General features: G+C 38.6%; 1 protein-coding gene across 1 annotated transcript in view; it reads left to right on the top strand.

Moving 5' to 3' along the window:
* FBXO16 (F-box protein 16) overlaps positions 1–17,343 on the top strand; it is a 54,800-nt gene that overhangs the window by 4,886 nt on the left and 32,571 nt on the right. Inside the window, exons 2-3 of the mRNA XM_049631401.1 lie at positions 76–210; positions 8,454–8,489. Of these exons, the coding sequence (XP_049487358.1) occupies positions 112–210; positions 8,454–8,489 (135 nt within the window). The 5' untranslated portion in view covers positions 76–111. The remainder of the gene's footprint in view (positions 1–75; positions 211–8,453; positions 8,490–17,343) is intronic.

Below are 17,343 nucleotides of genomic sequence, written 5' to 3' on the forward strand. Positions count from 1 at the left end.
TCAACATACTAAAAGATGGCATGGTATTAGTATTTTTCATATTCTGAAGATTATATGATTAATTTCTTCTGATAGGTATGGTTTTTCTTATGGAAAGTATTCAGTTATTTCATGATGGCATTTGCACCTCCAAAAAGCATAGATGGCCCCAAAATGCAGACAAAGATGAGTACCTGGACACCCCTAAACCATCAGCTTTTGAATGACCGGGTAAGTGACCAGAGCTATTTTATCAATGAATCCATGCCTTAAGGTGGGGGGGGGGGGAGTATAAAAATGTTAGTTATCAAAATATGAACAGGAATTGTTTAGGATTGTGTAATGGGTTAAAATAAAAGAGAGATGTAGGATTTTTTCCAAAAGCTTTTATTGAGCTCTTGCTATATGGGCAAAGCTGGTTGTAGACAGAATCTTTGCCCATGATGACAATGTCTTAGATTTGCTCTTTCCTCTACTGTTGCTGCTCCTCTCTCTCTCTCATCCCAAGTGCCTTTTTTCTCCCATCACTGGTTCTCTGCTAGAATAGCCAGGAATGAGAGAGAAGAGGGTACTCTGTGAGGAGTTCCCCAAAAAGATTTTCTTGCTATAGTTGCAGTTACTGGATAATGGTGGACATTTAACCAAATAAATAAAATGAGTAAATCTCAACTGATGACTCACATTACTAGGCTTCTCCTAAAAAGTTTCTTTCTTACCTGCATTCTGGGGAAGCACGAGTAGGATACACCAAAGGATTGCAGAGATGGGAAGCTGAGTATCATGCTGGGGTGTGAGATTGGCCAGCCTCTGGGGATTTCCATTCCTGCTTCAGTTGGAGGCAGAATTTACCAACAGGCCTGTGAGCTCCTATTATCAATACCTATCCCAAGGACCACACCTCGTTGGCAGTAAAATACAATCAACATCAATAAAACTGACTTCATTATCTTGCTCCTACACACCAGTTCCTCCTCCTGGTAAAAGGCATCACTTTACACCAAGTCACTCGAGCCAGAAATCATCCTTCTCCCTGCCAGCTCTGGGTTGGTTTTCCCCAATTTACAAGCTCATAACTTAGCCTGTTATTGATGGCATAGAAGACATTACTGTTTCATAGTAAAACACAAGATTCTTGGAGAGACAAAGAGCTTCATCACTCACAGTGCAGCAAGCAGCTGTAGCATCATGTTTGCATTGTTTCTTGCCCACCTTGTCCCACAAGAATGCTATAGAAGGCCCAGAAAAATACTACACACCATGGATTTGTAGCACAAACCCTTACTGAGGAACAGTAAACCCACTGCTTTTCTTTCTTTCTTTTTTTTTTGATCCAAGTTAGTTAACATATAGTGTAATAATGATTTCAGGAATAGAATTTAGTGATTCATCACTTACATATAACATTCAGTGCTCATCCCAAGTGCCCTCCTTAATGCCCATCACCCATTTAGCCCATCCCCCCACCCAACACCCCACCAGCAACCCTTAGTTTGTTCTCTGTATTTAAGAGTCTCTTATGGGTTGTCTCCCTGTTTTTGTCTTATTTTTGCTTCCCTTCCCTTATGTTCATCTGTTTTGTTTCTTACATTCCTTATATGAGTGAAATCATATATTTGTCTTTCTATGACTGACTTATCTCGCTTAGCATAATACACTCTCATTCCATCTATATTGTTGCAAATGGCAAGATTTCATTCTTTTTGATCACCAAGTAATATTCTGTTGTATATGTATATACCACATCTTCTTTATTCATTTATCAGTCAATGGACATTTGGGCTCTTTCCATACTTTGGCTATCATCGATAGCACTGCTATAAACATTGGGGTCATGTGCCCCTTTTAATCAGCATTTTTGTATCCTTTGGATAAATACCTAGTAGTGCAGTTGCTAGGTCAGAGGGTAGTTCTGTTTTTAATTTTTTTTTTTTTAATTTTTTTTCAACGTTTTTTATTTATTTTTGGGACAGAGAGAGACAGAGCATGAACGGGGGAGGGGCAGAGAGAGAGGGAGACACAGAATCGGAAACAGGCTCCAGGCTCCGAGCCATCAGCCCAGAGCCTGATGCGGGGCTCGAACTCACGGACCGCGAGATCGTGACCTGGCTGAAGTCGGACGCTTAACCGACTGCGCCACCCAGGCGCCCCTGTTTTTAATTTTTTGAGGAACCTCTATACTGTTTTCCAGAGTGGCTGTACTAGTTTGGAAGGAATCCATTGCTTTTGTAGTAAGCAGTAAGCAAGTCTGCTCTTGGTCCCAAAAGGAGACAGTACCTCATTACTCAAAGTTGCCTTGCTCCAAACATAACTTGGAGAAATGGCCCAAGGAAAGAGCAATGACTCTCAGTATTCCAACACATTTAGGAGTATGAGAAGGAGGCCCAGGGAGGTATTTCTTCCAGCACCCCCTCATTTCCATATCCAATTCATTTTCAAGTTCTAGGAGACTTCCTTTTCATCCAGGGCTCTCTCCATTATTCATCTATATGCCTCCAGCTTCACCTTGTCAGTTCACACTCTCATCACCCTTTGCCTGATGCAGTGCTGTAACCCCTAACTGGCTTCACTCCCTCTAGTCCTACCAGTCCATCTTCTGCACTGGTCCCAGGATGATTTTTCTAAAATACCAAACTAAAAAAATTAAAATAAACATAAATAAAATTTTAAAGTAAAATACCAAGCTAATCCTATTATGTAAAACTGATAACACACCCTGCTCCAAAGAGTAAATTCCAAACCCCTACACATAGCATTGAGGATCTTTCTTAAGTTGACCTCAGCCAACCTCTCGGTTCCTACCCCTGCCACTGCTTCCTCCCATCCTATGTCCAGGCTAACTAAGTGGCCTCCAGATGAGCCATTGTTGCCCCCTCTAAGCACTAACTCCAATACGATTTTCTCTGGAAAGCCTCCTCCTGCTTGCTTTTCTTTGCTCTCATCACTGTTTACCAACTTTCCCACTCAACTGCAATGTGTTGAGTTGAGATTCTGTCTTTTCTCTCTGTATTTCCAGTGCCTGATAACATTCCTGAAGCACAAAAGATGGAGTCAGAATTCAGCCATCCTCCCTGGGACCTCCTTCAACTGACTCTCTTGCCTTCTAGTTCCTAAATCCCTCCTTTCTTAGTCTGGATTTGACCCTTGCCCTCTAAACCTAACTGATGTGCTAATCACTCTGGCAAAGCAAGAGCTTCAGTCCTGACCCCTCCTGTTCAGTACTTTCCTGTTTCTACTCTTCTGGTGTGAAACCTGAGTGACTTTGGGAGACAGATAAGCAGCCAGCACAGCAATCAGAACAGTGAGAAATAAAAGGGAGAGAAACTGAAAAGGAAAAAGATTTTTAAAAAAGTGAGGAAAGAAGAATGAGACATAGAATAAAAGGAGGGACCAGGAGAAAAAAAAGGAAGGCAGAGAATGAGAGAGAGAAATCCAGCCTTCATCTGGCCATGAACACAAGTCTATTGGGAGTATTTTTTATTCAGCTCAACAACTGTTTATTGAGCACCTGTTTGTAAATGTTCTTAACTTTCCAACAGTTTATATAACAGCTTCTCTGCTTTCCCCCCCAAAAGTTCAATGTTTAGATTTGAAATCTGTTTCCACATAGAATTGTGAAGATTTTACACATATGTGAAAAAGTGACTTGAATTGAAATACATATTTGTTGGATGCCTTGATTTTCAGAAATTTTCTTTGAAAAATTGGAAGTCTTGATCGATTTAGCAGCTATGGAGAAAAAAAGTATCTTAGTTGCCTGATTGCCTGTTGCAGGTTGGTTAACTAGAGAAGCAGACTCTGGTATAGCATATAGAGCATCCACTGTGGAAGGCTTTCTGGATCAGCACTAAGGAAGGGAAAGGAGTAGAGGTAGGTGAGGGGGGAAAGGGAGGAGAAGGGAGAGAAGGTCGCAAGTTTGAGGCCTGGCACTGTAGCCACCAGCCTTTATACTTCCATATTGGGGCGCCTAGCTGGCTCAGTCAGTGGAGCATCCTACCCTTGATCTTAGGGTCATGAGTTGGAGTCCCACACTGGGTGTAGAAATCACATACATACACTTCTACACCGACCATTCAGTAGATGCTAGCTGCCCCATGGAAGAGCCTGACCTTGGACAAAGCAGAGCTCTCAACCTCATGGTTAACAGCCAGCAGCACTCCCCAACAGGTGGAATAAACCCAGGGCAGTGCATCACAGCAAGCATTACATTGTCTTATCTTGGTCGTTGAAAAGCTTTTGTCTAGAAATGATAATTTCTAGAGATAATATTTATTTTGTTCTTTAGAGCTCTCATTTTTTACCGCAAATTACTTTTTGGTTTAGTTAGATTTTAGTTTGGAGTAAAATTATTTTTTTAAATCTTTGCATGTATACACATATGTATGTATTTATATAAATGTGCATAGACACACACATAAAATTTGTATATGGGTATACCAAACTATTAACAGTCGTTTCCCCCAAAGAGGTGGATGGCACTGGGGGAGGTGGTCCTGTAAAATGAAAGCTTTCATTTTTTGCTTTACATAGTGCAATAAAATTAAAAATCTTAAAACAATTTTAAAATTATGTAAATAAAAATAAAGAACAGTAACTCTGGGAATTGGAAATTCTGGTTTCAGATCACCGATAATTTCCTGCATGACTTGAATAAGTCATTTACTTTCTCTGGGTTTTACCATCATCCTTTATAAAATGAGTATGTTCAAAAAAAATAAAAAATAAAATGAGTATGTTCGACCAGATTACCTTGGAGGTTGCTTCCAGATCTAACATTCTAACTGTGCAAAAGGTATTAAAAAACAGATACCAAGGATACAGCTGGCCAGAAGGTGTCCACACAATAATTTCAAGGAAAGAAATTCTTCTTTTTTTTTTTTAATGTTTATTTATTTTGAGAGATGGAAAAAGCATGAGCAGGGGAGGGGCAGAGAGAGAAAGGGAGAGAGAGAAACCCAAGCAGGCTCTACACTGTCAGTGCAGAGCCCAGCACCGGGCTTGATCCCACAAACCGTGAGTTCATGACCTGAGCCAAAACCAAAAATCAGACACTTAATCCACTGAGCCATCCAGGTGCCCCTCTACACTTCTAAAACAGGGCATTTGTCATTAATGACCACTGTAATTTTGAGGTCCTGTTTTCTGTTTTTGTTTTAATTTTGTCTTTCTTCAATTCTGTAGTAATATGTAAAAGACATAACTATTTCAGACTGAAACAGGATCATAGACTTTTTTTTAAGTTTTTATTTAAATTCCGGTTAGTTAACATACAGTGTAATATTAGTTTCAGAGGTACAATATAGTGATTCAACACTTCCATACAACACTTGGTGCTCATTGGGTCACGGGATTTTAACTTCACAGCAGACTTTAAGCAGAGAGATTGAATTCAAATTTGGGTGTCTAAAAAATAGCATGATCAGCATAGGCAAATGTAACAGATTTCAAATTAATTTAGGCATTATGATTTTTAAAGGAAGAATGTTTTAAACATACACATTTCTTTGCCATCTAGTGTTTTTTTTAATTTTCTTTTTTTTTTTTTAAGTTCATTTAATTTATTTTTGAGAGAGAGAGAGCAAGCCAGGGGAGGGGCAGAGATAGAGAGGAGAGAGAGAATGCCAAACAGGTTCTGCACTGTCTGTGCAGAGCCCAATACGAGGCAAAGCTGAAACCAAGAGTCAGTTGCTTAACAGACTGAGCTACCCAGGCGCTCCACCATCTAGCGTTTTAATTGAAAGTAACCAACATTTCTTTTCAAGTACGGTTTACAAATGTAGTACAGTACATGTTAAAAGGGTGTTCTGAGAAAAACACCTAGTTGCCATCAATCAGTCATAATTTAGGAGCCCCTAAATGTCTTACTCCTACACTGTAATGATGTCACATGGTGAAATATGTAACTTCAGTGTCAACAGACTAAAATACAACCGTAGGATTTTGACTTAACAGCAGGCTCTGAGTAAACTGTGATATAAACAGACTGCAGTGTTCTGCGAGGAAAGAAGATCCATTTTAATATTTCTATTTTGAGTCAATACTTTGTTTTCCAGCTCTTTAAGATGATGAACCTGATTGCAAATCTTGGGAATGAAGACTTGCTCCAAACCAGAGAGTATAAGATTCTGAGTCTGACTGAGGACCTGACAAATAGCATGTCCCAAATTATATTTCTTGCAAGGGTAGAACAAGAACCATATCTGAGCTTGTCTAGTGGTTTTCCTCTCCCCACTCATTCCCATCCGTTTCTACTTGGGTCTAGATGCCTTTGGTAAGAACTGGATTTGCTTGGACCCGCTTAGACTTGGTCATTGGCTCTCTAAGGACTATTGTTTTAGCCTGAGTGACACTCCCCACCTCCCACCCCATTCCTTTCCTCCTACCTTCTTGCTGACTCTTCTCTCCCCTTCAAGTCAGTGCCCCTTTGTTTCCAAATGCCCCGTATTGTCATTGGGCACCATGATGGTCATCTCATCCTCCTTTTGAAAGGAGGTTGTGGTCTTGGAATCTAACCTTTTCTTATTCCCACTGTAAGGCCCAAGTATGGGCAGCAGTTCATTGTGAAAATAGGGCTGGGAGTCAGGACAGGGGAGACCAAGGTTTAGTGAGGAACCCAATACAGAGTTGAGCTGAACAGACAGACTGGAACCAGTGATTCTTAAAAAATTATAAATGTAATCCTTCAGGCCTCTGCTTGTCCTCTCTAACATAAGGAAATGAAAAGCTCTTAGGGATTCCTTTTAGCTCTAAAATTCTATGACTTTTGAAGCTTTTTTATTGTTGTTCAATCAGCAGGTGCTCGTTGAGGGCCTGCCATGCAACCCATACAGATTATAGAGAAATCTGTAATCCACATGGGAACATAAAATGACTGGAAGCAACTAGAGAGCCATAGCAAACCCTATAAACCCCAAGTGGAGTGTGGGCTGTAAGTGGAATATGAGTTGAGAGGAGCCAGATCCCTAGATGTCAGAGAAGTGCTGGTGCTGGTGACTTGGATTGGGCGAGAGATGATTGACAGGCTTTGGTTAGATAGAGGGCGAGAGTCCAGGAAATATTTGAATCCAGATTTTTAAATCTTCTGTATTCTATAGGTTCTCTTCTGTTTTCATCTAGAAATCCTGAGTTTATCTGTTGCCATTATTTGAGAGTCCTAATAGCCCAGGTGACAGTTAACAGGGGGAAGGGGAGAAGGGCATTCTTTTTCTTCTTCTTTAATGTGCGAAAAGTGTTTACCTGTGATGTGTGAGATCTTCTGGCCAGGAGCAAAACCGATGTTTCACAGGCCATGAGGTTTCTGTTGGACCAATTATTTCAATTCTTATTTTCCTATGCCCTTTGAAACTAGAGTTTGAGAGTCTAAAAAAGGAAGGAAAGCATTATCTGTTAGAACATAAAACCAGCTCCTCACCCTCCTCCGCAAAAAGGGAAGAAATAGGCCTTAGCTTCTCTCCAAGGGGGAACATTCTTACAGGGCTGGAAAATCTAGGCAGTGCTAAGAGGAAGGGAGAAACATCAATCCCAATTTTGAAAGCTGCCAGTGGGGGTGTGTGTAGGAGTGAGAGAGACATTCATGTCTGCTCATGACTCTCCCTTGCTTCCTGTCTCCATAACTCCCTCCTCTGCCACACATTCTCACATCAGTCTCCTTCCCTCATTCATTCTAATGCACACATGACTCCTGAAACCAATACTACACTGTATGTTAACTCATTTGAATTTAAATAAATTGATTAAATTAAAAAAAACAATACACACATGACTGATGCTCAGAAAAACACCTCTGCGCTAACATATAAATCCATCCACATTGCACTGATACATCCATAAGGATATTCATTATCCAGCAAACACAAGTATCTGAGTATCTGTAATATGCTTTGCACTCTATACTGGAAATGTAAAAAATGGATCAGACGTGGTTTCTGTCCTAAACAGTCTATAATAACAAACCTATACAGATAAACACTGACTTGTATGTCCAGAGGTGTACATAAACACATTTCTAAGCCCACAGACATTTCAGTGCAGGTACACCCACTGAGGGGTGTACATACCAAGATATAAAAACAGAGCTGTTCATTCATAAATTTCACAGGTTCTCGTATGGTTGGTATTTGGGGGAGGATCTCTATTTTCCTGTTTTTCCTTTATCAGGTCTTTCATCTTTTCAAATTCTAAAATTGATTTCACTTTACAATTCCATTCTTTTCTTATTTCTTGCCTTTAAAAAAAAGGATTACTTTTTCTTTAAAATGAATTATTCCCCATGGATAAACTGAAAAAAATGATACCTTCCCCAAGTTAAAAATAAGTAAAGTACCCTCTCAGGAATGAAATCTGTCTTTTTATACTCAGTTGGTACAGTCAAAAGACTGTCAATTTTTATTTATTGATACTTTAATGATGTCTTTCTTACAATGGGTATTTTGAACCATGAAATATAAAACCATTCCATTCTTTTTTATTTATTGCAGGTATTTGAAGAAAGAAGAGCTCTGCTTGGAAAATGGGTAACCATTCAAAATATAGTTACTTCAATATTATGTTATGTCACATTATCATAGAGCCCAAAGAATTCAGTTTGAACATAAACATAACTGAACACTTATTGCCTGAGAAATTTAACTGGTACCATCTGTGTGAATCGGTTAGGGTTCTACACTCATGAAGTAGGGTTCCATCTCTCACAAAACAGCGTTCAGAAAGGTGAGTTGGGATATGAGACGACCACTTAGTAACCAGCACGATTCATCCATTGAGCTGCTTAGCATCCATCTACACCCTTCTGCCTCTATTTAAATTTCCAAAGGAAAGCTGTAACAACTTTATGCTTTTATTTAACAAGGTACCACTATTCATTACACAACTGAAAACTTTCTCACCCTTTCCTCAAGGGAGACACAGAGTCCCAGTGGTCATTGTCCTTCCCTGGGTCATGATCAAACTCTAAGCAGTGTTTACTACTCATCAGATTCCTCTCTGAGCCCCACCTGTCTCTACCACCCAAGAGAACTGAAAGCATACAGTCATGCCAAAATGTGTACATGAATGTTAATAGCAGTATTATTCCTAATAGTCAGAGTGTAAATACCCAAATATCCATCAACTGATGAATAGATAAACAAAATGTGGTCTATTCTTTTTTTTTTTTTAACTTTTTTAAAATGTTTATTTTTGAGAGAGAGAGACAGAGCATGAGTGGGGAGAGGAGCAGGGAGAAAGGGAGACATAGAATCCTAAGTAGGCTCCAGGCTCTGAGCTGTCAGCACAGAGTCCAATGTGGGACTCAAACCCACAAACTGTGAGATCATGACCTGAGCCAAAGTCATATGCTTAACTGACTGAGCCACCCAGGTGCCCCAAAATGTGATCTATTCTATGGTAGACTATTATTCAGCCTTAAAAGGGAAGGAAATCCTGATACCTGCTACCACATGGATGAACTTTGAAGGCAATATGCTAAGTGAAAGAAGCCAGACACAAAAGGACAACTATTGTATTGATTCCACTTATATAAGGTACCTAGAGTAGTCAAATTCATAGAGACAGCAAGTAGAATAGAGATTACCAAGGGATGAGGACTTATTATTTAACAAGTACAGAGTTTCAGTTTGGGAAGATGAAAAAGTTCTGTAGATGGATGGTGGTGATGGTACATTACAACAGTGTAAATGTACTTAATGCCACAGAACAGTACACTTAAAAGTGGTTAAAATGGTAAATTTTATGTTACATTTATTTTGCTAAAATTTTTTAAAGGTAAGAAAATTTTTAAATTTTTTGAAAGGTAGGAGAAAGGAATAAAGTAATGATACATGCTACAACATGGATGAACCTTAAAAATAATATGCTAAGTAAGGGGCACCTGGGTGGCTCAGTTGGTTAAGCATCCAACTGTGGCTCACGTCATGATCCCATAGTTTGTGAGTTCGAGCCCCATATCAGGCTCTGTGCTGACAGCTCAGACCCTGGAGCCTGCTTTGGATTCTGTGTCTTCCTCTCTGTCTCTGCCCCACCTCCCCCCTCAAAAATAAATAAACATTGAAAAAATTTTTTAAAAATAATAATATGCTAAGTGAAAAAAAAACAGACATAGAGGCCGCATACTGTATGATCCCATTTATATGAAATGTCCAGAATAGGCAAATCCATAGAGACACAAAATAGATTAGTGGTTTCCAAGAGCTGGGGGAATGACTCTAATGGGTACAGGCTTTCTTTGGGGAGATAATGAAGATGTTCTGGGGGCGCCTGGGTGGCTCAGTTGGTTGGGCATCCAACTCTTGATTTCAACTCAAGTGGTGATCTCATGGGTTTGTGAGATTGAGCCCCACATGGGACTCTGCCACTGATAGCAGAGCCTGCTTAGGATCCTCTCTTTCCCTCTCTCTCTGCCCCTCCTCTGCATGTGCTCACTCTTTCTCTCTCTCTCAAAATTAATAAATACACATTAAGAAGAAAAGAGGGGCATTCACTTTCAAATATCCCCTCTCTATAAGGAGAGCTTTTCTACTATTCTTCTTTTCTAATCTTATACTCTGTTAAACTTTTGCCTGCTGCTCAAAAAAAAAAAAAAAGTGTTCTGGAAATAGATAGTAGTGTTGACTACACAACCTTCTGAATACACTAAAAGCCACTGACTTGTAAACTTAAAATGCCGAATTTTATGGCATGTGAATTATATCTCAGTTTAGAAAATAAATTAGGATTACTTAAAAAAAAAACTATCCGGGGCACCTGGGTGGCTTAGTAGGTTAAGCGTCCGACTTTGGCTCAGGTCATGATCTCACGGTTCGTGGGTTCGAGCCCCGCATCGGGCTCTGTGCTGACAGCTCAGAGCCTGGAGCCTGTTTCAGATTCTGTGTCTCCCTGACCCTCCCCTGTTCATGCTTTCTCTCTCTCTGTCTCAAAAATAAATAAATGTTAAAAAAAAAGAAACTATCCTTAGATTTCTCTAACTCTTGTTACATGTAATATACTTGAAATACCCCATTTTTAAGCATACCGCTAACACTTTTTCCGTAAGAGAGCATCTCTGACTGGAATGTAACTGGACAGGATGCCCTTTCCTATGAGTTACTGAAACTCATTTTCCTAAGGAAAATAGAAAGTTTTAGCCTGCTATAACAGCCTAAAGTTCTTAGGAAAGTTCGGGCTGCTATAACAAATTACATAGATTGGGTAGCATATAAACAGCAGAAGCTTATTTCTCATAGTTCTAGAGGCTGGGAAGTCCAAGATCAAGGCATGGGCAGATTCAAGTCTGGGAAGATCCCACTTTTTGATTCATAGATGGCCTTCTTTTCACTGTAGCGTCACATGGCAGGAGTGGGGAGAGAACTCTCTGGGATCTCCTTTTTAAGGACACTAACTCATTCATGAAGGCTTTATCCTCATGACCTAATCACCTCCCATAGGCCCCACCTCCTAGTACCATCACCTTGTAGGTTAGGTTTCAACCTATGAATTTTGGAGAGCTACAAACATTCAGTCCATTGCACTAAGACTAACATAAATACTATGTCTTAATGTTCTTATTTGTTTTAGTTGGTCACCAATTCTTTTTTGTGTTGGTCTACAAGCTCCTGTCTAGGATATTTATTAGCCTAAGTACATCTTTAAAACTTGTATACATAGTATATCTGGAAGGATACACAAGAAAAGAGGCAACATTGGTTTCCCCTAGGGAGAAGGATGAGTCTGGGACAAGGTGGAAGGGACTCCTTTAGCTGAATAGCCTTTTGTACCTTTTGATATTTTTAATCATATGAATGTATTACCTATTCAAAATAATAAAATTTTATAAATATGCTAAAAATTAAGAAATTAAAAACACCAAAATTTTAAACCTAGCAGAGTTTTTCTCATATCCTATTTACATTTTAAACATTTTATTTTTTTTTAATTTTTTTTTATTTGATGTTTATTTATTTTTGAGACATAGACAGAGCATGAACGGGGGAGGGTCAGAGAGAGAGGGAGACACAGAATCTGAAACAGGCTCCAAGCTGTCAGCACAGAGCCCAATGCGGGGCTCAAACCCACGGACTGTGAGATCATGACCTGAGCCGAAGCCAGTCGCCCAACCGACTGAGCCACCCAGGCGCCCCTCCTATTTACATTTTAAAACTAACTTCATACTTGTCACCAACAACTTAAAAAAAGGCTTACTTAGAATAACTGTTTTTACACTATCATTCCAGTGGAAATCCCTGAATTAATATAACCAAGGCCAGTTCAGCCAGTATTTGGTGTGACCAGCTTTTGAATGGTTGGTGGGATTGCTGGTTGTTAAGTATTTTTAATATCACCCTGTATAAAATTCAAGGTCTTTAAACCTTTAAAAATATTTTGTTTATTCTTTTCTTTTACCATAGCTAATAGAAATATATTTGCAAAGATCACTAATTATCTCTCTTCTCCAATAGACTAGTTTATATAGGGAAGGCATAGTTCTGTATCTTGCTCTTTGTACATTTCTTGACACACCCAGACATTTAATAAATACTTTCTAAATGAATAAGTGATAATTACTGGTTTTTCTCTTTTGTCCAACATCAAATTTATACCCCGAATTTACTATGTCATGTGGTAGTCTATATACCTCCACAAAAGCCACATGAATTGAGTTTGAGGAGATTATTTCCAATTTGCCCTATTAATTTTCTATCTCCATTTTAGATTTTTTTTGTTTATGTTTCAGGAAAACCATGAGACTGATAACATAAGAAATGCAGTGCCAGGGTGCCTGGGCAGCTCAGTCGGTTGAGCGTCTGACTCTTGATTTCAGCTCAGGTCATAATCCCAAGGTTGTGGGATTGAGCCCTGAGTTGGATTCCACACTAAGTAATACTTAGCATTACTTAGGCTTTTCATTATAGGGATCAAATATTGGTTTTAAAGCGCAATCTAGTATTAGAAGTAAAGTCATTTTTAAAAATAATCTGGACTGGGGTGCCTAGGTGGCTCAGTTGGTTAAGCGTCCAACTCCAGCACAAGTCATGGTCATATGGTTCATGCATTTGAGCCACGCATCAGGCTCTTTGCTGACAGCTTGAAGCCTGGAGGCTGCTTCAGATTCTGTGTCTCCCTTTCTCTCTGCCCCTCCCCCACTTCTGCATGTTCTCTCTCGCGTTCTCTTCCCTCCCTTCCTCCTTCTCTCCCCCCCCCCCGCCCCCTGTCAAAAATAAATAAATAAACATTAGAAAAATTTAAAATAATCTGGTCATTGTGAAGTAAGACATAATATAAAACCTATCCAATAATAGTCCAAAATATATTTGGCCATAGAATGTCATTTTTGTTCATACATAAGTGCATAGTCTTATCTGATATTTTGTATAGTAACAAACAAAATAATTAAGAGAAACTGCAAACCTCTTCTACTTTACTGCTCCCTGCTACTACTTAATACTTTATGTCTTAAATCTTCTCTGCCCTTCAATCCTTGTTAGAAAAGGCAATTGCCTCCCAAGAAAAACAACTCTCCAAAACAAACAGAACTATTTTGGTTGAAAAGAAAGCATCTCAAACTTTTTCTAGGCTTCTGCATTGTTAACAGGAATGGGGGAAGCCTGGCTGGCTCAGTCAGTAGAGCATGTGACTCTTGATCTCAGGGTTGTAAATTCAAGCCCCATGTTGGGTGTGAAGATTACTTAAAAATAAAATCTAAACAAACAAACAAACAAACAAACAAAAAGAATGTGTTAGAAAGAATTTGAAAAAAGTAGATGGCATCACTTTTAATTTGCTGGCAACAACTGTAATCAGAGCTGAAATTCAAAAGAGAAACAGGAGAAAAAATTTTGTAAATTGCATGATAGGTAAAGATTAATATCTAGGATTGTAAAGCATTTCTACAAATCAATAAGAAAAATACAGATATTCCTATGTGATAATGAGCTAATAGAAGAATGAGAAATATACAAAAATATACAAATGGCCAAAAAACTGAAATTAGAGAAATACAAATTAAAACAATGAGATTCCCAGTCCCTCCCTTTGCCTATGTGACAAAAATTAAGGAGATAGATAATATTCGATATAAGTAAGGATTTATTGGAGAGTAGGAGGATATGCTTAAACACAATTGGAGGAACTGTAAAATGGTAAAGACTTTTAAAAGACAATTTGACAGGATCAATTAAAGTTTTAAAGGCAAATGTCCTCTGAACCTGTAATTCCACTTCTGTGTTTCTGTACTAGAGAAATATTCACACAGGGCATGAAAAGGCATGTTTTGGAATATTGCAGTTTGTTTGTTTTTGGGTTTTTTTTGGTCTTTCTTTCTTTCTTTCTTTCCTTCTTTCTTTCTTTCGTATTGGAAACAACCTAAATGATATTGGTAGTAAATTGAGTATGTAGATCATGGTATAGCTATAATGAATGGATAAATGAGAAAATGAAAATACTATGAATGAATGAGAAAACAATATGCTCCAGGTTCATTACATATCAGGTCATTTATGGCTATATCTTGTTTGTTATTTTATTTTATTATTTTTAAAAATATTATTTGAGAGAGAAAGACTGAACAGGGGAGAGGGACAGAGGATGAGGGAGAGGGAGAGAGAGAGAGAGAGAGAGAGAGAGACCATCTCAAGCAGATTCCATGCTCAGCACAGAGCCCAATGAGGGGCTTGATCCCACAATCCCAGGATCATGAACTGAGCCAAAATCAAGAGTTGGATACTCAACCAACTGAGCCATCCAGGTGCCCCCTGTTTGTTTTTTAAACTGCTTAGCAGTATCCCACAGGATAGGTATACTCTAATTTACTTAAGTGTTTCCTTATTGATAGCTATAAGTGTATGCAAATGCATAGAAATGCACAGCGGTGGGTACCTGGGTGGCTCAGTTGGTTAAGTGTCCGATTTCAGCTGAGGTCATGATCTCATGATTCATGGGTTCCAGCCCCACATCAGCTCTGCACTGACAGCTCAGAGCCTGGAGACTGCTTTGGATTCTGTGTCTCCCTCTCTCTCTCTCTCTGCCCCTCCCCTGCTATGCTCACTTATGTGTGCGCGCTCTCTCTCTCTCAAATATAAATAAACTTAAAGTGGAATTGCATGGTGGTTATTTCTGGGGAATGGAATGCGATTAGATGGGGAGGAGCAGTTACAGAGGATTTTCATGTTTAATTGTATATGTACCTGTTTGAAACTTTTTAAAAGTTTATTTATTTATTTTGAGAGAGAGAGGGTGGGTGCACAAGTGGGGGACAGGCAGAGAGAGAGAGAGGGAGAGAAAGAATCCCAAGCAGGTTTTGCCCTGTCCACACAGAGCCCAACATGGGGCTTAATCTCATAAACTGTGAGATCATGACCTAGGCTGAGATCAAGAGTTGGATACTTAACCAACTGAGCCACCCAGGCACCCCATGAAACTCTTGAATAATAATGTATCCATACCTTAATTGTGAAAGTTGGTTTTTGGTAACAGGACTCAGAAACTCAACCAGATTGGGACAAATAACCAATAAGCAAAAAATAACAAGCCTTCTTCATTTTGTCCCCCCACTCACAGTAAACTTTTCTTTGCCAGTCTGTGTGAGGTGAGTGGAAACTGATGGCTGTAGCAACTGTCCTGATGTCCTGCAACTGCATTAAGAATCCTTGGAACAACTACTCCAAACACAGGATTTTCACAATTCTGTTAAGTCCAGAAAGCCCTGTAAAAAGGCATTAAAATAATTATAAAATATAATTGTGATAGAACATAACGTAACATAATTGATTTAATGTAATATAATGTAAACAAAGGAACTAACTGTGAAGGGAGGTACCATCTGTGTGATACAGGATGGGAGAATGGTCCTAGCTACTCCCCAAATTTCACATATTGGATCCCTGGCTACAATGTTATGGGTATTTTTACTTGACAGGAGATTATCGAATTCCTGGACAATTAACTCTTCCGTGGATTATTTACTTTTTGGATTATTCCTAGCACCTTTTAAATTCCAAAGGGATTTCCCCCAACTGTGAAGCGTTCTTCTGAGTCATCAACCCACCTTCAATTGGTAGGAGTTCAAGGAATGCAAATTCATTTTGTATTAGCCTAAACAAACACAATTAGAAAGGAAAATCCCTCGAGGCAAAAAACACCTATCAACGCCAGATATAAATTACCTTTGACCATTATAATCAGGGAAATAAATGAGAAACCAATGTAATTATCTTTTTAATCTCTAGAGGAAAATGTTTTAATGTTTTCTTTTATAGATTTCTTCAGCACTTTATAATCCTAGTGTTCTTTTACATTCATTTTAAATCACTGTTATTCAAGCTGAGCTCATTCTCTTTTTGTGGGCAGCAATGAAAGTAGATGAGCTAACCTCCGTCATTCTAAATGTAATTCCCATCCTTGCCAATGCACAGACATAATTTTATGCTTTTTAATTTAATTGTTTGCATATATATTCTTTTTACACTGATTTAACCCACATACTCATTATTTTTAACATCACTTTGATATTTTATAATAAGCTGCCATGTATAATGAGTCATAAATCCTATTAAGAATTTTATACATAGATTATTTAATCCTCACAACAACCCTACCATTTAGATATAATTATTCCTAATGTATAAATGAGGAAATTGAGAGGTTGTTAGTGGTGGAGCTGGAATTTAGTGATTTATTTCCAAAGAGTATTGGAAATAATAGAATACTGGAAGTAAGACTTCCAATAGTCTCATTACCAAACCCATCATCAATCTGTAATGCCATCCTCTATTAGGCATTTTTGATTATTTCTGATTTTGTGCAGTGATAATAATATCTCATGAAAAATTTTTTTGTAACCATAATCATCCTGGGTCCCCATGTGGCTCAGTTTCTACAGAACCACAGAGCACTGCCTATAAGTCATTTTAAAAATGAATTCCAATTTTCACTTTGTGTCTCAAAGGAAAATCACAGCAGAACCAGTTTAAAACTCATAGCAGTACTTCTCAGGTCTCCTTTTGTTAAACAACAGAAATTCAGCCGAGTATTAAAAGTTAACAATTTAAAAGTTCAAATTGGCTTTATTGAACAATTTGTGAATCAGGCAGCATCCTATCTAGCAAATAGGAGCTCCATCAAGCTGTAGAAAAGGAAAGGTTTTTAAAGGTAGAGAGGGAGCCTAAAAACAAAATTACTAGCAAAGAATGCATTGTTTTAGGCAAGGTTTTCTTCCTAAGTGGAATGGAAGGGATCCATCAGTAAATTGCCTAGTACTAACCGGGAAATTCCATGTTGACTGGTTAAAGTTATATTCCTGGGGAATTTATGATATGCAATTAGGTTAGGTATTAAATCTTGGTTTGCTGAAGTGGGGCCCTTAACATAGGTGACTCCATTTTGGTACTGTGGTTTTTC

This window comes from Panthera uncia, chromosome B1, assembly GCF_023721935.1.
Source record: "Panthera uncia isolate 11264 chromosome B1, Puncia_PCG_1.0, whole genome shotgun sequence".
Classification (NCBI taxonomy): domain Eukaryota; kingdom Metazoa; phylum Chordata; class Mammalia; order Carnivora; family Felidae; genus Panthera; species Panthera uncia.